The sequence below is a fragment of the Carex rostrata genome, chromosome 18, assembly GCF_964058835.1.
Source record: "Carex rostrata chromosome 18, lpCarRost1.2, whole genome shotgun sequence".
Taxonomy (NCBI): domain Eukaryota; kingdom Viridiplantae; phylum Streptophyta; class Magnoliopsida; order Poales; family Cyperaceae; genus Carex; species Carex rostrata.
Genome location: NC_135935.1, coordinates 8,802,181 through 8,828,467, shown reverse-complemented (window position 1 = coordinate 8,828,467; position 26,287 = coordinate 8,802,181). Strand labels below are relative to the sequence as shown.

Here is a 26,287-nt window from a genome sequence, read left to right as displayed (position 1 = left end):
GTGATTTTCTAAATATCTAAAAAAATAGTAAAAAAATTTAAAAAAATGTAAAATTTGGTCTCCAAATACATATTAATATGGAGAATAAGATGAACGGTTCGGATCAACCATTAAAATTTTTAAAACTCAAATATTGAGCCGTAACACGGACCAACCCGTGATATGCATAGTACCATAGACTCACTCATTAATTAATATCAATCCTCCGTCAAAAACTCGAACTAGCTGCCTTTGACTTGAACACCGTTAGGACCACTGTTTTAATATTCGCCTAATTCCCATAAAAATCCTCATTACCCGAAAATGCCCTTAATTAGTGTCATGCAGTATCCAGCACCAGCACAATGCTTCGTTACGAAAGGCAGTTTAATGGCGCACTTTTCATATCATTGTTAACTATTGTATGTTAAATACTATTATTACTACCAATTCATAATTTGAATCTTTGCTTTGCTGAGCCAATCTTGTACTGCAATTCGATGTTGTTCCGGCTTTGACGGGTCAGCGGGGTAATGTTCGATACAATACGAAAATTTACATAGACATATATAGAGCATGATCTATAAGAATTAATATATGCAGATGCAAGATGCAAGATGCATCTATCTGATAAAAGATAACCTGTGCTGTGTATTAAACACAAATCCCCATGCTTACTTTAGGAGTTTTTTTCCAACGGTTATAATGTCGACTCTCAAAAAAAAAAAAAAAAAATGAAAAAAAAAAAAAACTAAAAGGGTGCAAAATATCCATGACTACCCAACTAAAGACGGAATAAAAGCAAAAAGAATAATTTCTACTTCTTAATTCAAAGAACTTGGAAATCTGCAAGATCCATAACCTACACAAAATATATAGGTTTTATTAGATACAAATATGAAATAAAACCGATAAGAAAGCAAAAACAAAAGTTCAGATATAAATACAAAATTGCTACCATTATTGTACAATTCCACCAACTGATTGATTACTAGATATAGAACATGCCAAATATGGGCAAAATCTGTGGTTAAAATTAATATTTTTACTGTTTCATTTGTTCATTCAATATTTTGTTCTGCAGTATTGATTATTTGGTGTGTTTGTCTAACAAGAGCCCCCTTCTTTATTCTCGGTATGATAATGTCATGATAGGTAATTGGCTGTGATTCGAAATTCCAAAAAAAAATTTATACTGTGCACGACCAACCAGTACTAGATCAGCCATGAGGTGAAGTAACCAATTTCTGAGGGTACCAGTACCAATCGAAATTTTATAAAGTGCTGATTGGTTTTATAGTACTGCTGATAAAACCTGTTGAATTTTTGGTTAATTACCAAACATTCATTTGTAACATTGACCCAGGCTCAAATATTCAACACGGTTTTCTGTGAAAGGAAATATATGTAAAAATTAAAAGGGAACAATTTACTTGGATCCTTGGTTGTCTGCGTGGCAAGCCCATTGAAGTAGCATGCTGTGTTGGATTTTCTAAACTGCTGCCAGTACAAATTGAATGCCCAGCTGGCATGTGCTGTCAGACTGTTGGGTTGATAACACTTGCCACTGGGCTGTATCGCATTGCACGTGCCGTTCCCTTGTTCACATGCATGCCGCAATTCCTCATTCAACTCTGTCATATTGACATTCTTACCCCCTGCAAAAACACACCATATTGGCCCCTGGTACGGAGAATTATTATTTGCCAATGGTAATGGTGGGTATGACTCCAGTGGCCTCCTACCAGAAAGATCTATTTCGTAAACTAGCTTGGAATTCGGGTAATACATCCCCCAGTGCCTCTCAGTGCCAGGACCTCCCTTTATATTCTCATTATACAATGCAAAAACAAAGACCGGCATGTTAACCCTAGGCCTGGCTGGTGTACCCAGCTTACCAGCCATCCTCAATGCTAAATTTCTATTGTACACGGCTGCATTATGCACATTGGCACCGATTTGGTCTAAATCACCCCCATTTGGCCACCCGGTCTCGGCCACAACTAGTTTAACGTCATTAAAACCCAAATTCTTCATGGCAGCAATTACAGAATCCAACATCTGATCAAGTAGGTTGGTGTACACCAGCTTGGTGACAGGGTCTGTGTAGTACAAACTGGGACCAGCCTGAAACAGTGCATAATCTAAGGAGATGGTGGTATGGTTTGCTGACCAGGCAAAGTAGGGGTAGGCATTAACAAAGTAGTAGGAGCGGGTCTCGCGAAGGAAGGTCAAGAGAGGCCGGATCACAGACTCAGCAACGTCTGGCCGGAATGTTCCAGAAGAAGGTGGGCCAGAAATACCAGAAACGGATACCAGATCCATGGCAAGTGTCGTCCCGAGCTTAATGTTGCTGATTGAATGGGATTTCATGGCCCGGTGGAGGTTCTTCATTGCTGGCACCACAGCCTGTACCAAGCAAAAATGAAATGTAGCTTACTTTTCTCTGCATATCAAATTGAACCCTCCTCCCAGGTTAGAATGCTTAAACTCAAAAATCGTTTAAAACCCATCACAAATAAAATTAAATTAAATTGAAATATTAGATGGAGATTGCTATGCGGAGCTATTTGTCTTGTAGTCAATCTGCTATAATAATTTGGAGGCGTGCTTACTGCTTATTACTGATACAACTGAAGTTACCTGCCACGTGGAGTTCTTGATGGAGTAGTCTGAAAGTATCTCGTTCCCGACAAGCAAATACAGTATCCTCGTGTTTCGGAAAGGCAACACATTTGTGCAGATCCACGCGTCGGCAGCTGACTGGTTAGCAGCAATGTCAGGTAAGATCTGATTGGGCACCATGATGGATGCACCCAAACCGGTTCCAGCCAACGCAGAGAGGATAGTGGCATTGGCATCATAAATCTTCACGGACCCGGCATTCAGCACACGGATGAGCTGGACAGACTGTGCGGGGGAGGGCAGGTTGTTGCCTAGTGTGCCATAGTTCACACCGAGTCCATTTAACTTCTTCGAGCCATGTGCTGTGGCATACGGAGAATAGAGATGGGTTATTGTAAAAAAAATATATATATAGATGGCAGAAACAGGTATAATTTATCTAACGCGGAGCATTAATGCATTCAATATTATTTTATTTGAAAAGTGGAGAGGTATGAAATGAGAAAATGTAGAAAAAAAATAATTTAGTTTGATCTAGATTTTTTTCAAATACTTTTAAAAAGATGGAAATAAAGATTAAAAAAAAAACAATTTCATGCTAAAACACAGTATCCGAACAAACCGTGAAATATTTTCTCTCGACATAAAGGTACTCGTGCAATAATAAGGATATATAAACATCAAATTCTCCCCTGAAACTATTCAAATTTGATTATTTGATAGTGACCGCGAACATTTTTAATTTAAAATATCGCTTACCAACTTCGACTCTTTGCACCGAAATGCTAGTAAAGGTGTCTCAGTAAACTCATTCAATTGCATTTATCTGAAACTTCGCACGGTGTATAAATTTATAATCAAATTTTTATATACCAATGAAAAGAAGCTGGGCAATTTGTGAAACTCAAATGGAATCTGAGGAAAGGAAACGGGTTTTAGATAAATGTCCTCCTGAAAAAAGAATTTTACACAAGCATCTTGAACCTTAAGGAATGTCAGCAAGAATGAACTTTTCCAAAGATATGTACAAAAATAAAAATAAAACCCAAATACCCAGTGCTGGTTTTTCCCATAAATGAGGAGAGGAGGCATTGTATGCGTTGTTACCTGGAGAGGAGAGAGAGAAGAGAAGCAGTGGGAGAAGAAAGAGAAGACAATCAAGGCGCATCTTTGTGCTTCGACCTTCGAGTTTTGAATCGGAGGAAATGAAGTAGATGTAGTGGGGTCTTGGATTTTGGAGTTCATTGATGGATGCATTGCTTTATAGCTTTATAGCTTTATAGGAGGGGCATCATCACTCAAAGAATGCATATATATAAATTCTCCTCATTTGCAAAAAAACACCACATACATTTGGTATTTGTAGCTGAGTACATAGTTACAAACGAAAAGTTCGGATTCGGTTCAGCGGGTTCAAAAACTCGTGATTCGGGTATAATTCGGGAATAATTTGTACAATAAGAAAGAAAAAAAAAATCTCCAAAACAAAACCCCAGCAAAAAATAAAAAAAAGTTCACAAAAAAATCTTGACATTTTTTTTCACGTTTTTCTCACGAATAATTCGTGATTCGCGTTTTATTCATGAATAAAACGTATTATAAATTTTTTGTATTTTATTCGGAGTTCGGTTTGAAAACGTCAAAAAAACGAATTAAACGCGAATAAATCGCGAGTCTTGTTACTATGGCTAAGTACGCTATTTGTATATCTTTAACATTAAGGTCAAATGTAAAAAAAATTTAACTCAAGACTGAAAAGAGGCAATTTAAATACATTTTATTTTTATTTAACTTCAATTTGAACTTGAAAAAGAAATATGCATACAAATTACATATAAACAGAAATAATTTAATCATTTGCATAGAATATTTTCCATCGTATAGCAGTTTTGTTTCAAATGCTAATCTCCATATTGACATCGATCTGGTCACTGTGTGTGGGCCATGTGCATATAATATATAATGCTTAGGAACCCGTGAATCCAAGACTCCAAGTCATTGATTAAATTTTTAACAATATTTAATCCTCGGTATCCCATATGCCCACGTGATAAATACTCGCTTTATTTTATTTTATTTTATTTTATTTTATTTTATTTTATTTTTCAAAATTAACAGTTGAATCAGTAAATCCAACGGATTCATCGTCTAATAATGCAATTTTTTGCCGCTAGAAGTTTTGAAAAATAACTTTTATGGAAATCTTTTTTTTTTTTTTTGGTATGTTTGCATAATGTGATTGTCACATCGCAGCCTTATACTTTTAATGTAAGCTAATATTTTTTTTAATGAAAGCTAATATGTTATGTTATGGTTTGTTATCCTATATGTTATATGTTCTGGGTGCATGCTTGAAAGTTGAAATGGTTCCGTTGGTCTGGCAAAAAAAATGTGGTAGTTAGTTGCAACTTAATTAAATATCGTTATTCCAATTGGACCTAATTAGTGATTTGGCTGTACTTATTTTATTTTATTAAATATCAATATGAGACTATGAGTATATGACGCTCCAACCTTGGTACTATTATCTAATTATTACTTCACGTTATCCAGATCCAACATCTCACGATTTACAACCGCAAAAAATCCTTCCTGAAAAATATTGATCTGAGTTATTTGTCATAATCTTTCTAGTAAATTCAATTTTATAGTATATCATCTATTTTTCAAAAAAAATAAAAGTATTTCTAATATTTCAATAAAAAATAAAAAGATCATAACATTTTCTATTAATTAAAAAAATCAGAAATCTTGTTTTCTATTGAAATTTCGGGAATTCAAATCCACCAAATAATTGGCGAATTGGTTATTTTCAGAATTTTATTGAAAACGTGTTTATTCTGTGAAATTTGATATAAATTTTGGATATTTATAAAAATTTCGGTCAATTGTTGTAGGAGTCTGATGAAGTTACTTGGAAATATTATATATTCGATTGTTTCGTAATGTTGTATCTTGTCATTTAATATGACTTATCCAGTCCAGTCATGTAGTGAGCAAATAAATCTGCTACAATCCTTCATCAATGAATAGTAATCCTACAATTCTTTTTTTTTTTTGGAATTCAACCGTTGAATTGTTTTGAGATGTGTGTATATAAAAGTTCTGAAAAAAGTTGCTATAAGATTCGTTCTCCAAAAAAATAAACTGTAGGATTCGGAAAAAAAAAAAGTGATTGTAGGGTTACTATTACGATGAGGATTGTAGCAGATTTATTTCCGACGTAGTGATATATTTATTTTTGTTCGAATGTTTTAAAGTATAAGGATAGAAATAGAATGGCCGTTATAGTGTTATTTAATTTCATGACCCTTTGTTGCACGAATTCTTGAGCGTTTTTTCCGGAAAATCTCAACCGTTCAAATACGTTGAAATAGAAAGCGTACACGTATATCCCAGATGGAATTTGGTCTGGTGTCTATTGAATCCTGATTCCGGAGCAATGATAAGTTGTTGTTGTAGCGATGGATATTAATTTCCTCATTCTTAACTTTAAGAGCTTTTGCAACGTTCTTAATTGTCATCTCTACTCTAAAAAGTTTCTAAAAAGGAAAAGCAAAACTAAAGGAGGCCAAAACATTGATAACTAAGGTAAAGATACTGAATAAGAGCAAAAATAATTGTTTCTTCTTTGTAGTCCAGCTTTGTAGTCTTGTAGAAGAAGGGAAAAGAAATAAGGGGGCTTCCTTAATTCAAAGAACTTGGATATCTGCAAGACCCATAACCTACAAAAATAAAATAAAAAAAGCTTTTCTTAGAGGCAAATATGAAAAACAACAGATAAAAAAACAAAACCAAAAGATCAGATTGGTATTATAATGTTGATCGCAACTGCTGGATTTTTTGTTCATTACCAAATAATCATTGGTAATTGATTTTGATTCAAAGCAGTTTCACCAACCAAACCTTATCCGTATTTACAATTTGATTTCAATTTTTAAAGACTGATTTTCTAATTGAAGTAATCCTGGTAAGCTGCTATCTATCTACATCATGTACCAAATAAGTTCGATAATATGGATATTCTATTTGGAGATTTATTCTATGAGCTACTTTTGGACTTATGCTGAATCAGTCAGCCTACTTGGTACATAGAAAGAACAAATACTGTCAAACTTGATCAAGATGACTAGCTACAATGCCTCCTAAATGCCAAACTGAAAGTTTGATTCCTCATATTGAATTTGGTACACATGAGGAAAAAAATATCTCTCTTTTTAGAAAGTGAAACCTATCATTTTAGGGAGGCAAAAAACAAATGTTGACTTAACTCTGAGCCAGAACTTTCAAAAGATCAATTATTGATCTGTGAAAGACGCAATCGAGACACACTAAGGAGAAAAAAGCTCAATTCAAGTTTTCTCTAGCTATTCTATGGTGAAACAGCATATCAAGAAGTGAGTACTGACCAAACTAAATACATTCAATTCAATAGACAAGCTATGAGAAGGTTGTTGTGTTAAATTAACAAGCACTATTCTCTAGTATAATTGCTCTTAAACTAGACCTAATCCCAGTACCATTCATTAGTAACAAAACCGGAGTTCCTATGAGCAACAGCCAACACACTTTGCTAGAACCTAAGGTCACATAAGATCCGAATAATTTGCACAAGAACCTTCTGGCAAGAGATAGAAGGTAGTGTGTTGCTTTCATATTTTGGCATAGCTGACAAGGCTATTGTGCATGTCAGTCAAGTCTTTTCTGTTCGAGTTTCCACATCAATGAAGTTTGATTATTTACTGCTTAGGCATTAACCACTCGCCAAGGGTTCAAGAGATATTAAAATGGGTGAACTGGTGAAGGGACTATTATACAATTAGACACTAAAAGAGGGTCAAACACACATGTAACATATATTTGCAATCGCAAGGAGGTTTTCTTGAACAATTGGTTTCCTAGGAGCCTAAATACAATTAATCATGCACTCATTTATGACCCCAATTGTGTTACTAACTAGAAACGCTCTGCAGAAGGAAATATGCAAAAATTAAGAGGGAGGGAACAATTAGCTTACTTGGATCCTTGGCAGTCTGTGCGGCAAACCCATTAAAGTAGCATGTACCGCCTGATTTCCTAAACTGCTGCCAGTACAAATTGAATGCCCAGCTGGCATGTACCGCCAAACTGTTGGGTCGATAACACTTGCCACTGGACTGTATCGCATTGCACGTGCCGTTCCCTTGTCCACAGGCATACTGCAATGCCCCACTCAACTCTGTCACATTTGCATTCTTACCCCCAGCATAAACACACCATATTGGCCCCTTGTATGGAGAATTATTATTTGCCAATGGTAATGGTGGGTATGACTCCATCGGCCTCCTCCCAGAAAGATCCACTTGGTAAATTGGCTTCGAGTTTGGGTAATACATCCCCCAGTGCCTCTCAGTGCCGGGACCCGGCTTTTTATTCTCATTATACAATGAAAAAACAAAGACTGGCATGTTAACCCTGGGCCTGGCCGGCGTACCTGGCTTCCCAGCCATCCTCCGTGCCAAATTTCTATTATACGTGGCTGCATTATATACATTGCCACCGATTTGGTCTACATCACCCCCATTTGGCCACCCGGTCTCGGCCACAGCTAGTTTAACATCATTAAAACCCAACTTCCCCATGGCAGCAATAACAGAATCCAACATCTCATCGAGCAGGTTGGTGTACACCAGCTTGCTGACAGGGTCTGTGCGGTACAAACTGGGGCCCGCACGAAACAGTGCGTAGTCCAGGGAGATGGCAGTATAGTTTGCCGACCAGACAAAGTACGGGTAGGCATCAACAAAGAAGTAGGAGTTGGTCTTGCGAAGGAAGGTCAAGAGGGGCCGGAGCACGGGCTCAGCGATGTCTGGCCTGAAGGTTCCAGAAGAAGGCGGGGCGGAAACAGACAACGCATCCGTGAGGATTGTGGTCCCAAGCTTGATGTTGCGGATTGAATGGGATTTCAAGGCCCGGTGGAGGTTCTGCATTGCTGGCACCACAGCCTGCCACGTGGAATTCTGAATGGAGTAGTCTGAAAGTATCTCGTTCCCGACAAGCAAATATAGTATCCTCGTGTTTCGGCGAAAAGGCAACACATTCGTGGAGACCCACGCTTCAGCAGCCGACTGGTTGGCAGCAATGTCAGGTATGATCTCGTTGCGTACCATGATGGACACGCGTAAACCTGTTCCAGCCAGCGCGGAGAGGATAGTGGCATTGGCATCGTAAATCTTCACGTACCCGGCGTTCAGCGCACGGATGAGCCGGACAGACTTTGCCGGGGAGGGGAGGTTGTCGCCTAGCGTCCCGTAGTTCACACCGATTCCATTCAACCTCGAGCCATGTGCTGTATGAAGAATGAGAGAGATTGGTTAGAGTTTATTGTTGGCCAGCTGGGACCCACTTTAACGGTTACTCGTCTCGTGCAATGGATTTTAATTTTAAATATTCAATTCTCCCCTGAAAAACTATTCAAATTAGATTATTCAACACCGTCCAAACTCAAATGGAAGCTGAGAAAAGGAAACGAGTTTTAGATACAGATCCTCCAGAAAAAAAAAATTAGCTCAAACACCTTCAACCTCAAGGCATGTTAGCAAGAATGAAAATTTCCAAAGATATGTAAACAAAAAAGAAAAAGAAAAAAAAAACCAAATTTCCAGAGCTGGTAAGGAGGCTGAGAGGATTCTTACCTGGAGAGGAGAGAGAGAAGAGAAGAAGCGGGAGAAGAGAGAGAAGACAATGAAGGCGCATCTTTGTGCTTCGAGTTTTGAGCAGGAGGGAGAGAAGCGAGAGAAACTTGACCGTTGTTTTTCTTCGGGAGAGGGGTACTCTTAGATTCTGGAGTTCATTAATGGAAACTTTATAGCGGGGCAAACATCAGAGGGTTGGAATGGAAAGAATGCATTGAATATAAATAAATTCACCTCATTTGCGTAAAACACCACATACTTTATATATTTTTAGTTCAGTACGCTACCGTTAGGTTACTTTTTTGACCCAACTAAAATGCTAGAGCGTATCCTCTGTGGAGGTTTTACCTGCGGTGCTGTGCGGTGGTTTTGATCTGGTCCGTTCGTTTCGGATCGGACGGATCAGATCAGATCTTGTTTAAATTTTAAAAAAACTCAAAATTTGGTGAACCCTTAATCTAGCCCGTCCGATCCGAAACGAACGGACCAGATCAAAACCACCGCAGTACCGCAGGTAAAACCTCCGCAAAGGATAGCGTTTCACTAAAATGCTCTAATAAAATAGTGACAGTCCAAAATGAAAATATAATTACATTTTAGTTTTATGACTTTAATTTGAACTTGAAAAAAGGAAGAAGCTACATACAGTTTTTTTTTTTTTTTTTTTTTTTTGAAGGTTGGCCTAGACCAACAATATATTGATAAAAAAAAGTTTATGTACAATAAGTATTCACAACCACTCTATTTACACAAAGGAAAAGGTAAACGGAAAAAGAAGAAGTTGTTAACTTGCACAAAGCTACATACAGTTATGTACAATAAGTATTCACAACCACTCTATTTACACAAAGCTACATACAGTTACACAGTTACAGGAATAATCTAAACATTTGCCTACTGTAATAACAGTTACATTCCAAAATTATCATGAAATTTAGAGTTAGTTGTGAACTTGCAAGTTGGCAAGTTGCAAACAATCAAAAGAAGAATGTGGTTGAAGTTGCAAATATAGTAAACATTAGGCATGCCGTTGCAAAACCCCCTGGCTGGATCTGGATGGCATTGTTGTTGACTCTGGGTCTCCGGCTGATGGAGTTATGGGGATAGGGATTATGTTTTGGTTCTGCTGAAATACTTCGTTATACTTGGTCTAATAATTCAGTTTTGAGAAAATATATATCTTAAAACAAATGATAGCTAGGAGGAAATGAATATGCATTTCGTTTTCTGATTTGATAAGCAAGGAAGAACAAGTGCTAGCTATTTCATATTTTAGGACACATTAAAATTTTATGCATACTTAATCTTTTCCTGTGCATTATAATTTAAAAGCATTCTGACATTTTTTGACTGTTTATCTAGATCAAAATATAGAAACAAGCATAGATTTAAGTAAAATATTCATATACATGTCATGAAAGATTAAAGAGAGAGAAAGTATTTTTTTTTTTATATGATAGAAACAATTCTAAAAATAAAATAATAAAGAAACTGGAAAAGGTACGAGATAAATAAAAAGATCTTTAGGAACTAAGGAAACTGAATGAAATAAATAAGGAGGAACTAAAATGAAAATGTGAATCATGCACAAAATTTTAATGTTTTGGATTAGTTTACAAAGGTTTAGTTCTGAATATTTTCATTAAAATATTTATTGTTACTAACGAACCACTGTTTAAATTATAAAAATAATTAAAAGCTACTATATCATAATTAAAGCTTAAAGCAATTTCCTTTATAAGAAGATGCATAATGGAATTGTTGAAGGGCTTTTTCCCTTGTCATGCATGCTTTCTTTAGTCTGAACTCTTTTTCTTATTTTCTTTTTTCATTAATGAGTTGTGTCATGGATTCCATCACTAATTTTTTGTGTGATATGTTTGCATTATGATATTATCACATGGCAGCCTTATACCATGTATTTTGTAAAATAGACCTGATTTGGTCGTACTTGGTTAAGTATTCTGTTAAAAATAGACAGCTTGCATGGATAGCTTTCAAGTGCTGTATAATACAGACCATTAATTCAATCTGAATAAACTATAATATCACATGTGATTCTCCATTTATATATGGAAGAATATCATATCATATCACAATGGTCAATGGAAAAGAGACCGAATCGTCTGCCTCCCGGAGGGCAGGAAATTCCTGCCCCCAGAGTCTCTGCGGGTGGGGCTCATTTAAAAATAGTAACAATAGTTAAACTCTTAAACAGTAACTGGTCCCACCCCGGTTCCACCCCGCAGAGGCTCTGGGGGCAGGAATTTCCTGCCCCCGGGGGGCAGACGATTCGGTTTCAATGGAAAACCCATTTCAGAGCTATATATCCACCTTTTAAGTTAATTTTTCTTTGTTGGTTTAAGAAAACAATGTCATGAGAGGCTAGCTTAAATATTTAAGTTCTAACAAATACATTCCGAACTTTAATTTTTTTTATTCATTAAAAATATGTTCGATACCCCTAAATTTTTTTATAATTCTCGACAGGATTTCACGCAGCTATTCAGATGAAGTTATTGTAAAAAGGGACTGGGATCTCATTTTTACCTAGTGAGGTATTGTACCGGATCTGAATTTGAATGCGTATCCTCTGCAGATGGGCTGTTCAATGAATCCAACCCCCTCTGATACGTTTCCGCGTTAATTTGTCTCTTTTTCTTTTCTTTTCTTTTTTTCTTTTGTACGAAACTTTTGAAAATATCAAGGAATGAATGTCTGTTATACAGTGTTATGTAATTTCATGCCCCTTTCTTGCATTATGAGCTGAGCTGTCTATCACTGGAGGAGAAGAAGGTACATTAACATTACATTCTTGTTTTGTTTGGACTTTGAAAGTTGCCCCTTTTTTAGGAATTCATCGTGACTTTTCGGATAATTTCAACCGTTCAATGACATTCTCCGCGAATCTCAAAGCTTGAATAATTCTGGCCCCTGCGTTATCCCTGAATAGCCACCGGACACGTCGGCCACGCAAGGAATGAGATATCTCAGAGGATACGCACACACTTCGGACTTCGGAGTAGGTTTGATGGACTTCAAAATAGTCCGATGTGCTTTAAGATCTGTGCACACAAATTTTAAAGCGGATCGAACGGCTATGGAATCCATTGTAACCAAAAGTATGTTCAATGAGCATCAGACCTACTCCTTCCTCCTTTCTTTATTGGACGCTGATAACAATCCCCGCAAGTCTATCCCCGCAAAAAACCCCGCACTAACTGCCAAAAAAGTCATGGGGGAGACCGCTCAATCATTAATACTCCGCAGAAAATGTTAGTATTTAACTTAAAGCATCAAAGTATTTATCCTGGATTTGCAAAGTATTAATCCCTATGCAATGATCTCTATTCATGACTGAATAAATCAATCCATTAATTGTCCCCGCACAAAATTTCCTTTTTTTTTGAATTGTCCCCGCATAACTGGGGACCATTAAATAAACACTCTCCTCATAAATACTTGTCAGTTATCCCCGCACAAAATTTCCTTTTTTTTGGATTGTCCCCGCACAACTGGGGACCATTAAATAAACAATCCCCTCACCCAATGATAAATACTTCTCACACATAATGATAAATACTTTATGTTACATAGATAAATACTTCTCAGACATAATTGTAATTTTCAGTAAAAACATCAATGATAAATACTCTCACACATAATGATAAATACTCTATGTTACATGGTTAAATACTCTATGTTACAAAAATAAATATTTTATGTTACATAGATAAATATTTCTCAAACATAATTGCACTTATAGTAAAACATCAGTGATAAATACTCTTAGACATAATAATAAATACTCTCATTATAAAGAATAAATACTTTATGTTACATAGATAAATATTTCTCAAACATAATTGCAACTTACAGTAAACATCAATGATAAATACTCTCAGACATAATGATAAATACTTTATGTTATATGGATAAATACTTTATGTTACATGGATAAATACTTCTCAGAAATAACAAATAAACATTTATTAACGGGGATTGTTATTAGATAACAGTATAATTAATGCGGAAATTGTTTTTAAAGGAATAATTAATGCGGGAATTGTTATTAGAGGAAAGCATAATTAATGCAGGGATTGGTATTAAATGACTCTAATTTAATGCGGGGATAAATGAAAATTTTTAGCCAAATAAGTGAGGAAATATGACAATTAAGGAAGAGAGAGAGAGTGCGGGGATAAATGGGGGGACAGGGGTGGGGGGATTGTTATAATTATTCTTCTTTATTATATGTGCTTTGTAAGAAACCAAATCGGTCCAATAATGATGATGTTGTTATAGTGATGCTTTTTTTTTCTCAAAATTTTCACAAGTGAAATTAATGAGGACGAAGGTCAGATTAATATGATATATTATCATCTAAGGTAGATTTGAGAATAAATCAAAAACCTTCTGACACAACATATTAATATGTGACAACTATTTTTCTTTTCGCCTCCTAGCTAGAGAGTCCTGGTATAACATAAATCATGAAATGTGGTAAAAGAATGTATAAAGATGTAACAATTTTATTTTTAAAAGGATTGAATCGATGAAAAATGAAAACTTCATGGAACCTTGCCTAAAGTGATACGTATGGTAGCATGGAAAAAAGAGAGAAAGATGGTCTTTTTGCTTTCAATTCACCTTTTTTTTTTCCCTCTGTGTTTGTCTTTTGCTTTTCAATATTCTCTCTTTGATTACTTAAAAGTTAAAACTAATATTTATATGGATGCGAAATCGTATTGAATGATTTAAACAGTACAGTTATGCAACTTTATTTCTAGCCAGAACAAAACAGGTAAATTGGTTATGCATACATATATCTACACTTAAATTTATAATAATAAGATTTCTAAATAATATATGTAGAGTGAGGCTATGGTAATAAGTATATTATGGATCGACTCACACTATGAATTTATATCTCTATTTTTAAAGTTTTAAGTAGCCAAATTGGAATCGTTGAACATGATATTTGTATGAAAATGTACATTTATACCAAATTTAAATCTTTTACAATTCTCTAACTTTTTAAACAAACATAAAATTATTGCTTTCGGATGGTCCAAATTTTCTAAATCATATTATTTTGTACCTACATAAAAAAAATAGTAAAAAAATGTAAAATTTGATCTTCAAATATTATTTCATAAATAGATCATATTTATCAATTCGAATCAAATGCTTGAACTTTAAGACAATGATTAGAACAATTCAACATTAAGAATTGAGTTCAATTCACTAGAAAGAGGTGAAAAGAGATGATATAGAATTGAATTTTATTGATTGGAAACTTCAAATATAGAGAGAGAATTCAATGTTTAAAGTAGCAAAAAAAAATCAAACTTTTCACTTAATTTACAAAAGCTACTATTGAAATCTAACAACTAGTTGTAGGGCGCAGAAAGTTGCACGGCGTCAGGTTAGCTAACGGTGCGGGATGTCTTAAGTGTGGGTGAGTGAAAATATTCCCAGCTGGGTTCAGTGCTCTATCTCTTCGAATGTGAGCAGGTTACCGAACTCAGGGGAAGGGATTCACTCGGAATTTGCTTTCTGCATTCCTCCTGGTTCACCCCTTGTGACAAACTTACGTTCATGATCGGTTGTCGGAGGTTTTATTATTTTCGATTGCGAGGACGTTTTACTCCCGGCCGGCGCAAGCCCCCGCCGTTAATTACATCAGAAAGACCTTTCGGGTCTACCTGAAGACCTCAAGCATTTCAGGATGTATGCCTATTTAGATTGAATTGAATAATAAGGCTAAGAGGGCTCATGTATGGTCTGCTTTGGTCATGTGGTTGGTTCTCATTTAATTTATAGGCATGTTTTGATTGATTGTCATGATGTATGCATGAAGACGTGGATTTCATATGTTTAAAATATGAGAAATTTATTGAGAAATATCGTTCATACGTTTTTAATATGAAAATAGCACTTGGATGTCATTTTTATAATTTTATAAAAAAAAAAAAATATGTCGAGAGAAGGGTATTTTGGTCATTTCCTATTATTTGTGGGACATGGATATGTTCAAATATTATTTAGAATTATAGAAAATTGAATTTGGGTTCATTTGGGACTGATTTGAGTTGATTTGGAGTTAGTATGAAAAAGTTATAGCCAAAAAGGACTTGAAAGGACTTATTTGTGAAGATTTTGTACTTCCAGGGACTTGTTTGTAAATTTCCAGGGACCTGAGGCTGTAATTTGGGCTTTTAACAGGGTCTGGAATGAAATTTGGGCCTTCAAGGGCTTGTTTGAGAAGTTTTTATTCTGACAGGGGCCTCTTTGTGAATTAATAGGGGGTTTCTCTGCATATTTTAAATAAACAGAGGGGTTTATATGTAAAAGAAGTTTGTTTAATCATTTCTAGGCTTTGAGATTGGTGCTGGGCCTTCAAGATTCGGGCTTTGGGCCTTTGAGATGTGTACTAGGCTATCAACCAATGTGCAGGGCTTTAGATTAATCCATTTGGGCTTTGAGATTAGTGCCATGTCATTTTAATTCATTTGAGCCACTGACAGAGGGGTCTCATGCTGTCAAGAGCCGTTTGATTTATAGATTTGAACATGGGCCGTTAATCACAGAGATTGCTTCAAGATTCGTGCAGAAGGGTTTCTCGGCTAGGGTTCTTCCCCGATGAACTCCTTCCGGCCGATCTAGGCCACAGCGGCGCCGGTCAAGGACATGGTTGTGATCGTGAAGCTGTCAGGAGTCTATTGGTATCATTGTCGACCGTCGGTGACCATCGGAGATGGCGGAATAGGCATCTACATTACCAATCGGTACCGATTGAGTCCCAGATCGATTTCGTTCGATTTCTTTGTGATTTCTTTCAATTGATTGGTTGTTTAGGCTCGTATGAGGCTATAGAAGGCTCTCGAGGTATCAATTTCCCATTTAAATAGATTTTGGGTATGATTTAGGTTTTGTCACTCCGGTTTCAGTACCGAATTGGTACCAATAGCAGGTACAATGGATTTCAAGTCGAATTGGGCATTCAAAGAGGCCTTTTATGTCATTTAGATTGTATTGGAAGAATTTGGGAGTTTTGGTTTGCATTAGATCAGAATCTGGATCAAGTTGGTATAAAGAACATATATATTTCAATATTTCTAAATCATTTTCTCTTGAATCCTGTACAGGATATGTGGTTTTCAGTTCATGAATTCAAAGATATACATGTCAGGGATTTTTTTTTCAAATTTGGGATTTTTCTGAGCTCATTTACTTAGTCAAATGGCTTGATCAAGCTCAGGGGTATTCATGGTAATTTTACCATTTTAAATACAGAATTTCCATTTTAAAAAAAAGATGAACTTTGAAACCTCATAACTTTTCATAGGAATGTCCAAATGAGATGAAGTTTATATCAATTTTGTGTGTTTTGATGTGTTCTATCTGACTGTGAAGTCCATTTTTCACTTTAGTCCTTTCATTTGCCTAAATTATCATATTTATCAGCAGAGGTCAAAAAGGCCTATTTCAATGCATTCCTTTGTACCAGTGCTATTTCTAATGCATTGCAATGCTGAGTTCTGACTTGGCTTTGTACCATAGGTTACCAGAGGGAGTCACATGGCCTGGCATAGGTCTGGTTATAGCCACTGTTTGGTACCAGTATCAAAGAAGAAAGGATCAAAGGCTTCAAAGATCCTGAAATCATCACTTTAATGTATTTTGAACATGTCATAACTTGTAATTTTTGCAGGGAAGTCCCTGATTGTTTTAAAATCATGTTTTTATACCCTCTCACTTGATTTCAAGAGGCATTATCATCAAAACTTCATGGATTCATAGATGTAAGTGACATATAGCAATACAATTGCTGTCTTTTTACACTTTGAACCTCAGTTTCTCACTATTTGCAAATAAACCCTTTAAAATAGTGAAATTAGCCATTTTGGTAGCATAACCTTACTATTTCTAGTTTTATTTGCAATTAGGCCTTCTCAAGTGATCATTAGGTTGAGAGTTGCAAAGGATGCCTGTGGCTCACTTTAAACAACCCTTGTGCATTTATCTTTTATTTAAAGTCACTTTATTCCCTTATTTTGATTATTTTTGTAAAGAAATCAAAGGGTCAGATGAGCAAGGATGCCTGTGGCTCACTACACTCATTTTTACCTCTAATTAATTTACAAAAAGAATCAAGGGAGGCAAAGAAGAAGAAAATGAAAGAAAATAGAGAAAAATGTGCAAAAATATAACTTTTTATGGAAAGTTTGTATCAAAACAGTATATTTTATGTTTTTTAATGTTTAAATACATTATTTAAGTATTTTTAAAGAAGATTATTGCATCAAAACAGAAAAGAAGCAAGTGCTATAAGAAAAGAAGATCAAATGGCTAGAATAAAAGCTTTATTAATGAAAATAATGTACAAACAAGGTCCCTAGGGACTTTACATTGCATCCAAGCCCTAATTACCTATGAATTAGACTTGTGATCACAGAGGAAGCTTATGGTGTGTGTGTGTGCACCACTTGTATGTGTGTAAATGTGTGTGTAATGTGTAGTTGTATGCTCAGAGCTCAGTGTGTGTGTTTTCTCTAGCTGTCGGGGGTCTCTTGAACTTCATTTGAGGTGCCCTTTTATAGGCAAAGAGCTTGTCTTCAGAACTGGTAGGGCTGAGGTGGTCTCATCTTGGCCCTTAGTGTTTGATCAAATGTCTATGCTTGATTTATATCATCTGTAGTGCCATCAAGGCAGGGGATCACCCAATTGTGTTTTGGCATGTCACTTGAATGTGTTGTATTGATTTGGGCCCTTGGATTGACCATTAGGGCACTGCATGGCATGGTAGCCCTTGATTTCATGGCTTTGAAGGGCAATTTGATTTGCATGACTCCTGAGGTGCAGGAGGGATATTCTTCTATCTTGGACTGATCCCAGGTGCTCTAGGCACGTGTCCTGGGGACCAAAATGAGCTGTGAGCAGCCAAACGGCTAGTTTAGGGTGAACCCGAGCCATTTCATAGCTTAACATGGGCTTTTCTTGATTCTTGCCCTTCATAGCATGAAAAGATGACATGGAGCATCGTATAGTGTCCCTTATCATGTTCTAAGGTTCAATTTACCATTCAGATAGCCAAGTTGGCATGGAGAGCATTGCTCGGATCCTATGTGGTACCGATTCAAAATTACATCAAATTGGGCTTTGTTATTCCAAATTGGTGCTTAGGAAACCATCGTGTTGGTATTTGGTGTCATTCTGCCAAGTTTCAAAGCTTGAGCTGCCTTTAATCGGCTATTCCATTTCTCAACCTTCTCTTCTTCTCGGCTTTATTCTGAGAGATTCATGTTTGCTTGTGCTTGAGAAAGAACAGGAAAGAGCATAGGAAAGGACCTCTGTTTGGTCTTAGGTGAGCCTTAGCTTAATTCCTTTCCATTTATTATGAATTTTGAGCTCGAATTGGAGCTCTGGACACGACGGAGGAAGAAGAAGAAGGTGTCAGGGCTCGGGTCCCACCCCTCAGCGACTCTGGCACTTACCTTCTCTCTCTCCATTTCTTTTCTTAATCTATTTGAGCTTGGTTTGATATGGACCGAGGCGCCGACAGCTTCTTTCACAGCGCTTGGGTTTATTGAACCGAGTCCACGTATGTTGAAGGGTTCAGAGGCGCTTCAGCGCCTGAGTTTAAACTCAAGTGTAGGCTTTAGGTGAGCTTGGTTCACCATGCAACGTTTCAATGACAGAGCGGTGTACAGGGTTTAATCCTCATGCTCCATGTCTGCCTATCTTCCAACTTCAGCGAAATTTGACTTCTTTCACTGAACAAGGGGTCCCACTTGTAAGGTGGAGGTTTGCGGCTCCTGATTTGTACCCAGATCGCTTAGGATTATTGCTATGGGTACCCAGGCTGAGGTGGCACCAATCAGGGGTTGCCATGTCATCAAAAACTTTAAAAATTCATAACTCTTTAACCATTTGGAGTTAGAGTCTGTATAAAATATCAAAATTCATGGTTTTAAATGTAGAATATTACCATGAACTTTAATATGTCATTTCCTTTCATTTTGGGAAGATTTTATGCACATTTAGCATTGTTCAAGCATTTTAATTGGTGCCAATTTCAATTTATTTAAATTGGCAACTTTATAGGGTACAACACTAGTGTTTCGAATTTAGTATGAAAAATAGTTACGAAGTAAAAGCTGGACATATATAGAATCAGAGCAAATGTGAAGAGAAAGGGAAAAAAATCTAATCGAAAGATTTACCTCCGCTAAGTGCTCAGGAGCACCACATCTTGATTCCACACGGAAGTACGAAAAAAGAGAAGAGACGGAGGGCTATTACGTCTTAACATTCCGTTGAATTCGATTCTCGCCAAATACCTCCACTTTTCACGTGCTTTTGCTGAGTGATTTTTTCCTTCTCAAATCCCGCCGAATTGATTCTCGCTGCCTTTAATCTCCGCTTCCGACCACGAATGCGATGTGAATTCCTTTTCCAGTTCACGTTTGAGAAATCGCGTGGCCATTTCAATCACAGGGTAAATTAGAAATAGAAATCCGTAATACGAGTCTATTTGTAATATGTATGTTACCATAACCTCAATCACATATATATTTTATCATCTTATGAGTAACACATCTTTTGGACCTCTAAAAATTTTGATATATAATTTTAATTAGAGAAAAGGTAACGTCTCTTGAAAATTTCCGCATATAAAAACCTTCCCTTTTAGCTTAGTTCTGACACGCTTTCAACCGCCGATAACGGAAGAAGTACCTTTTCGGCCGCACGCTTTCAACTGCCATAACCGGTAACGACGCGCTTTCAACTGCCATAATTTCAAGTACTATGTATGTTCACAGAATAATATTTGTATGTTCACAGGATAATATGTGTATGTTCACAGGGTAATATTTGTATGTTAATATGATAATATGTATATGTTCACAGGATAATATATGTATGTTCACAGGATAATATTTGTATATTCACAGGATAATATGTGTATGTTCACAGAAGATGGTCCCCAGTTTAACTGCCGATTGTACTTCAATTGTACTTTGTTCGTTGACCACGCGGTTTCATCTGCAGAACATCCATTGAACTTGTTTATAGGATTGTTTTCATAGTATTACCGGATCTAATGAACTTGTTTATAGGATTACTGTAAAAAGTCCTGGGATTTTCAGAGGACTGAGGGCCGGAGACTGTTAGCTGCTTCCTTTTAATTATATAACAATTAATTATACTCTGATATCCTAGTCACGAATTTTAGAATTTGATGAATTATTTCTGAATCCCAAACTTATCACTATGCTTAAATCAATGCTTAAGAATGTTGATTTAACGGGAGGACCGGGATTTGTAATTAGATGGCTATACCAATAGCATTTTTTTTTTTAGAAACTTGATAGATACTGTCAAGGTAATAGCATTTCTTTCTCAATCGTAAATCAATTACAAAAAGGTGATGTGATAATTGAAGCATCAATTAACAAAAGTAGAAAATTACTAATTTTTAAACTTGTTCAATCAATAATCTTGTTGAAATTATCATCTCGACATTTACAATTGATTCTAGTTTATAGTTGTGGGATGTAAGAAAATATGAATTGTAAAAATGTCAAAAATATATTGGAATATTTAATGAGTCTCACACAAATTGAATTGTAATAAATTGCAGGATAAACATTACTTGAGAGGTATTTAAAAAAAAACTACTGTATGATAGAAAAATGTATATTTTTGCAATTATTGCAGAGATAAAGATGCAGTAAATAAATAATCGTTCCGTTGCCATAACTATATTTGCATGCTCTTGGCAGGTTCTCTCTGTTTTTTTTTTAGCCTCTGTATTGTATACTGTTGTTAGGTTGTTAGCTGTTATACGGGTTATCTGATTACTGGTTGCCTTGATCCTCTGAGCCTTTGCCAATGGCGATTTCTCTTATGTCATTTTTTTAATTACTATTTAATATTTATGAAAAAAATTATAGATTTCAGGTTCCAACGGTGTCAACGGATTTCGCATCTTATTTCTCTGAAAAATAAGCAGCACGTGACAATTGAATTTCGGTAGACGGCGAGCCACAGCGATAAATACACCGAGTTCATATTCTCTGAGGTATAATATTTCTATTTATACACAGACCGTGTGATCATGATCCGGACCAATCCGGTACGTGGTGCAATGCATGAGTTCCTTTAATTATTGTGCGGATTCCAATGGGACGGTTCGGATCTAAACAAAAATTTGTGCTGCCTCGGGTGATATGAATTCACGAATACAAATCCCCCCAGGTTACCTGACCGAGTACAATTGAAAAGGAAAGGTCTAAGATTGTTCTTTTAACTTGGAATGAATCTCAAAGCACAAATAATACCCTGCTCCATTCCGAATAGGCGCTGAGAGTAAATCTGGATCGTCCGTTTCAATTGTTTTAAGTCAGGTACCTGGGAAGATTCGGCGCCGAGTCCTAAGAATGGCTACCTTTTCTAATTCCGTTTGCTTCCAATTTTATAAAAATTGTTTCCCTCTCTCCCGCCAATTTCCCCCAAGAATTGACGCTATTCTTAGCAAATCTCATCCCGCTCTCTCCAATTTATCTTGGTTTTTCTCTTTCTTTATTCCTCAAGCCCTAACCCAAACCCTAGTCTCCACCATCGAGGGAAGTAGCCATGGGGGAAAAAGAGAACATTCCTCCTCCCCGCCTCACTGCCGGGGCAGTCAAACGCGCCTCAGCCATGGATGCCTCGAATTCTCAACCTCCATCGAAAAAGAATCGAGTTGAGGTTAGCTGGTTGCCTAATCCACCCAACGCTGTGACTTTGCCCGGTGATGAAGAAGAAGCATACGAGGTTGAAGATCTACAGGTGGCTGCGCCGTATGCTTCAAGCTTATACCAGTTTCTACGATCCAAGGAGGTAGGTTCTTAGGTTTTATATCTATTTGTGTTCTTGCTACTGGATTAGATGGTTTTTACTTATTGGTCAGATCAGAATTGTTCTTTTTTGCTCTTCGTTTCCCTGAAAGTTTCTTTCTTGTTTGAATTAACAGGAATAGGGTTCTAGTAGAATACCAGGGCATTTCTGTGCAATTTTGGTATCTATATAAGCACCTCCCTCCAAATACAATTTCTTTGAGTCTCCATTTTATTTTTCTGATTAAGCTGTGATTAAAAATGTTAAATGGTGATTTTCTAATGAAAGCTTGTAGCTTGAATACATTTTATTGCAATTATTGTTCCAATAAACCTCGGTCTGATATGGTTAAAACCTTTAAAGGTGGAGCCTATGAGGAGACCTTTGTCAGACTACATCAAGACAATTCAATCGGATGTCACGGCTGATCTGAGAGGGCAAGTGGTCGATTTTTTGGTCAGAGCAGCTAAAACTTACCGGCTTAAACTGAATACCTTGTACCTAGCAGTGTCATACATCGATCGCTACCTCTCTTGCAAAGCTATTGGTAGTGAAAGGCTTCTACTCCTTGGCGCTGCTTCAATGCTTATTGCAATGTAAGTATGAAGCTGGTTAGGTTTGCTTCTAAAAAATGGTGTCATTTTTGTTAGCAATTCAGTAGTTCCTAATTTAATGAAACATTTGATAGGTAGGTGTGGTTTGTAATAATTGGGTGTTATTTGGAATAATTTTTGCATCTCCTGGTGATCTGTGTCTTATTGATGGGGGTTTATTTTGATTTCAGGAAATACAATGAGACAATCCCTTCCCATGTTGAGGGTATCTGTTATGTCACTGATAACATCTGTAACAAGCAAGAGGTTGGCCTGGTTTTCTTAATTCCTCTTAATTTTTTGCCTGTGTTACATTTAAAACTTAAATAGGTAGGTATTTATAGATGTTTTCTTTGAATCATTTCCAGGTTATGGATATGGAGAGTGATGTGTTGAAAATTTTGAAGTTTGAAATGGGAGGCCCGACAATTTATACTTTCCTTCAGAGGTTCATAAAAGCTGGTCAGAAATATGAAAAGGTAGCTTAGTTTTGTTTGTTTATTTTGTTTTTTCTTCATAAATTTTATGACAATAATATCTGCTTGCATTGCATCTAGAAGAAGTTTAATTGATTTGTTTTCATTTTCAATTCTTTTAGAAAAATAGTCCGGTACGGAAATTCTTGGCGTATTACCTAGCAGAGCTGAGTCTCATGGATTATGGATGTATCAAGTTTTTACCTTCAGTTGTCGCTGCCTCTGCCGTTTACTTGGCAAGATTCACTGTTGTGTCCTCGATCCATCCTTGGGTATTTATTTCTCTTCTTTCTTACATAGCTGATGAGATCTTATTTTCTTTGCATCATAAAATTAATTTCAGGGGGTTTTATGTGAAATTAATTATTTGCAGAATGAAGAGCTATGGAGGAGTACTGGCTACAAGGCACGTGAGTTAAAGGACTGTGTGCATGCATTACAAGAACTGCAGAACAAGAGGTTTTCTTCCTTGAAAACTATTAGGGACAAATACGAACAAGATAAGGTAATGCAATGTTTCATTTTCAGATTTTTGCATCAGTAAATGGGCAACACTTTTTATATACTGTTTCTATTTTGTTTTGGTTGTATAACATTAACGGTGCACTAAAATTAAATTCATTGAAACAGTTCAAGTTCGTATCTATAGTTAGTTCTCGCGAGGACGTCTTGGATGAATGGTGGGAGAAAGAAATGTGAAATTGTTTGAGAATCAAGGGCAATGTTGGTACATGGTGTGAGTTATTTATCCACGTGTGAAGGAAGAAGAACCGCGGTGAAATCTTTCGGTGTCTAGTTTGGTAAATTTAATAAGGAGCTAGTGGCAGAGTACATCTCATCTCTTCTTCATTTTTTCCTTTCTTTTTTTCTTGTTTATGGCAGTACATATTTAAAATATGGTTGTAAGACAACGTATCTGCCTATCTGGGCCTTCAAATTATTATTATTGTTATTATTATCTATATTGTTATTGTTATGTATATCCTTCTTTCATGACTGGAATAATTTTGGAAGGCCCCCCTCTGTGGCTTGCATCCCCTTACTGGAATAAGGGATGTGAAATTTCCACTAAGTATTTTTCTCAAGGGGGTTTCTGGGCAGTTATGGGAAAGAGGGATGTGAGCCCTTTGTGGCGTGCAATTCAAGACTTAAAGCATTTTTTCAACAAGCATGAGGGACAAGGTATCAAGATCAAGGCCATAAACGAACCTTGGTTCCCTGGATATGAGATTCAAAGGGTAACTACAAATTTGCAAGAGATACAACAGTGGCGGAATTTTTTTTTTTTCCAGCAACAAGATGAGTCGCGCATAGAAATGATTACAAGCTTGTTGGGCACATAGGCTTTGCAAAACATAAGGGCCACTGGACGAAAACCAAACCGGAATGCACTTCTCAGTGATAGGCTAACATGGAAGGAGAGTAAAACCAGAAACTATATGACAAAAGAAGGATATGAAATTTTGGTTCAGCAAAACAATATCCCAATTGTTGTGTGTGATTTTAAGGTCAGAGCATGGCACAGAATCTGGGTTTTGAAAAACATAATTCCAAGGGTGAAAGCTTTTTTGTGGCGTGCAGTGCATGGGGGCTTGGCCATATCAGGAGAAATGCACAAGAGAATCAATTCAATCAGTGCGCTTTGTCCAAGATGCGAGAAGGAAAATTAATTCTTGTTCCATGTACTTTTCTCCTGTGAGTTATCAAGGGCCACCTGGTACATCTCCAATTTTGCGCTCCGAATAGCTTTCCTTCCTCTGGATTTTACCAGAGCCTTCCTCGCAATCACAGATACTCTAGAAAATACGGACATGTCAGTTTTCTGTAATATTCTATGGTGTTTGTGGAAGGGTCGCAATGAAGAAATATTTCAAGGAAAGAAGAGCACACCACAATCAATACTAATAAAGGCGAAACATATGGAACTGCCGTCAACCTCTGACAAGATGGAAATTCAGGCAAGCCATGTAATGGAACCGGTACTGGTACCAACTGGTACACAGATTCTGTTAATTGATTCCTCATGGGCTTGTGGGGGGAAAGCAGGATGGAAAGCAATTTTCTATGATGAAACAGGAAGTCTCAAGGAGCTGACTTTCGACTTCATGACCTTGTCAGATCCTTTTCATGCGGAGACTACAATGTTATTACAGGTGCTGCGACAGGGACAAGAAAGGGTGAGAAGGGGTCAAAGAAACCGGGTCATGTTGTTCTCGGATTGCAAGGTTTTAGTGAATGCAGTACATGACAAGAATACTCAGTCGTTACCATCTTGGGAGGCGGCTCAAACTGTGGCAGAATGCATCAATCTGGTACAAGAGTTAAGGGAGACAGTGTCACTTAGTTACATTACAAGGTATGCATTAACGGGTCCACACAAGTTGACAAACTGAGCCCGAGTAGACAGCCAAAGGGGAGCAGGAACAAGCATCACAGCAATCACAGCACAGCTGCAAATTCATCACATGATCGATGCCAGTTTCTTCAAACTACAAGTTGTATGCTAGAGACAGTGGGCAAATTAGGAATCATGCAAGGAACAGACAGCACCTATCCCTGGTAAATTTGAACTTGGGCAGAGGTTTTTACAACGGATCGAATCAATGAAAAATGAAAACTTCATGGAACCTTGCCTAAAGTGATACGTATGGTAGCATGGAAAAAAGAGAGAAAGGTGGTCTTTTTGCTTTCAATTCACCTTTTTTTTTTCCTCTGTGTTTGTCTTTTACTTTTCAATATTCTCTCGTTGATTACTTAAAAACTAATATTTATATAGATGCAAAATCGTATTGAACTTTATTTATAGCCAGAACAAAACAGGTAAATTGGTTATGCATATATCTACACTTAAATCTATAATAATAAGATTTCTAAATAATATATGTAGAGTGAGGATAGTTAATAAGCATATTATGGATGGACTCGCGCTATGAATTTATATTTTTATTTTCAAAGTTTCAAACAGCTGATCAAAACCGTTAAATATAATCTTTATATAAAAATGTACTTGAAGACTAAATTTTAATTTTTTAGAATTCTTTAACTCTGTAAA

General features: G+C 36.5%; 2 protein-coding genes across 3 annotated transcripts; one reads left to right on the top strand and one right to left on the bottom strand.

Annotated features, from left to right (window-relative positions):
• Positions 1-776: 776 nt before the first annotated feature.
• On the bottom strand, positions 777-9,475 carry LOC144569360 (putative glucan endo-1,3-beta-glucosidase A6). 2 transcript variants are annotated; one of them, XM_078319667.1, is made up of 3 exons: positions 9,279-9,454; positions 7,622-8,932; positions 777-841 (listed from the first exon to the last, which is right to left on the bottom strand). In XM_078319667.1, exons 1-3 carry the CDS (start codon positions 9,337-9,339, stop codon positions 804-806), a joined length of 1,410 nt encoding a protein of 469 aa, XP_078175793.1. In that variant the 5' UTR covers positions 9,340-9,454; the 3' UTR covers positions 777-803. The 2 variants fall into 2 exon arrangements, with proteins under 2 accessions (XP_078175793.1, XP_078175792.1); XM_078319666.1 differs by lacking the exon at positions 777-841 and adding an exon at positions 6,169-6,329 and having other exon boundaries at positions 9,279-9,475.
• Positions 9,476-21,779: 12,304 nt separating this feature from the next.
• On the top strand, positions 21,780-24,212 carry LOC144569409 (cyclin-A3-1-like). Its single transcript, XM_078319754.1, has 7 exons — positions 21,780-22,169; positions 22,530-22,762; positions 22,951-23,026; positions 23,128-23,238; positions 23,358-23,507; positions 23,609-23,740; positions 23,866-24,212. The coding sequence occupies exons 1-7, from the start codon at positions 21,924-21,926 to the stop codon at positions 23,932-23,934; spliced, it is 1,017 nt and encodes a 338-aa protein (XP_078175880.1). The 5' UTR covers positions 21,780-21,923; the 3' UTR covers positions 23,935-24,212.
• Positions 24,213-26,287: the final 2,075 nt, after the last annotated feature.

Excerpts from the sequence above, each read along its gene's own strand:
- LOC144569360 (XM_078319666.1), bottom strand. The coding sequence starts at position 9,339 with ATGCGCCTTCATTGTCTTCTCTCTCTTCTCCCGCTTCTTCTCTTCTCT. Across the intron at positions 8,933-9,278 it reads CTTCTCTCTCTCCTCTCCAG|CACATGGCTCGAGGTTGAAT; the intron begins GTAAGAATCCTC and ends TTCTTCATACAG. Across the intron at positions 6,330-7,621 it reads ACAGACTGCCAAGGATCCAA|GTTATGGGTCTTGCAGATAT; the intron begins GTAAGCTAATTG and ends TTATTTTTGTAG.
- LOC144569409 (XM_078319754.1), top strand. The coding sequence starts at position 21,924 with ATGGGGGAAAAAGAGAACATTCCTCCTCCCCGCCTCACTGCCGGGGCA. Across the intron at positions 22,170-22,529 it reads AGTTTCTACGATCCAAGGAG|GTGGAGCCTATGAGGAGACC; the intron begins GTAGGTTCTTAG and ends AAACCTTTAAAG. Across the intron at positions 23,741-23,865 it reads ACAAATACGAACAAGATAAG|TTCAAGTTCGTATCTATAGT; the intron begins GTAATGCAATGT and ends TCATTGAAACAG.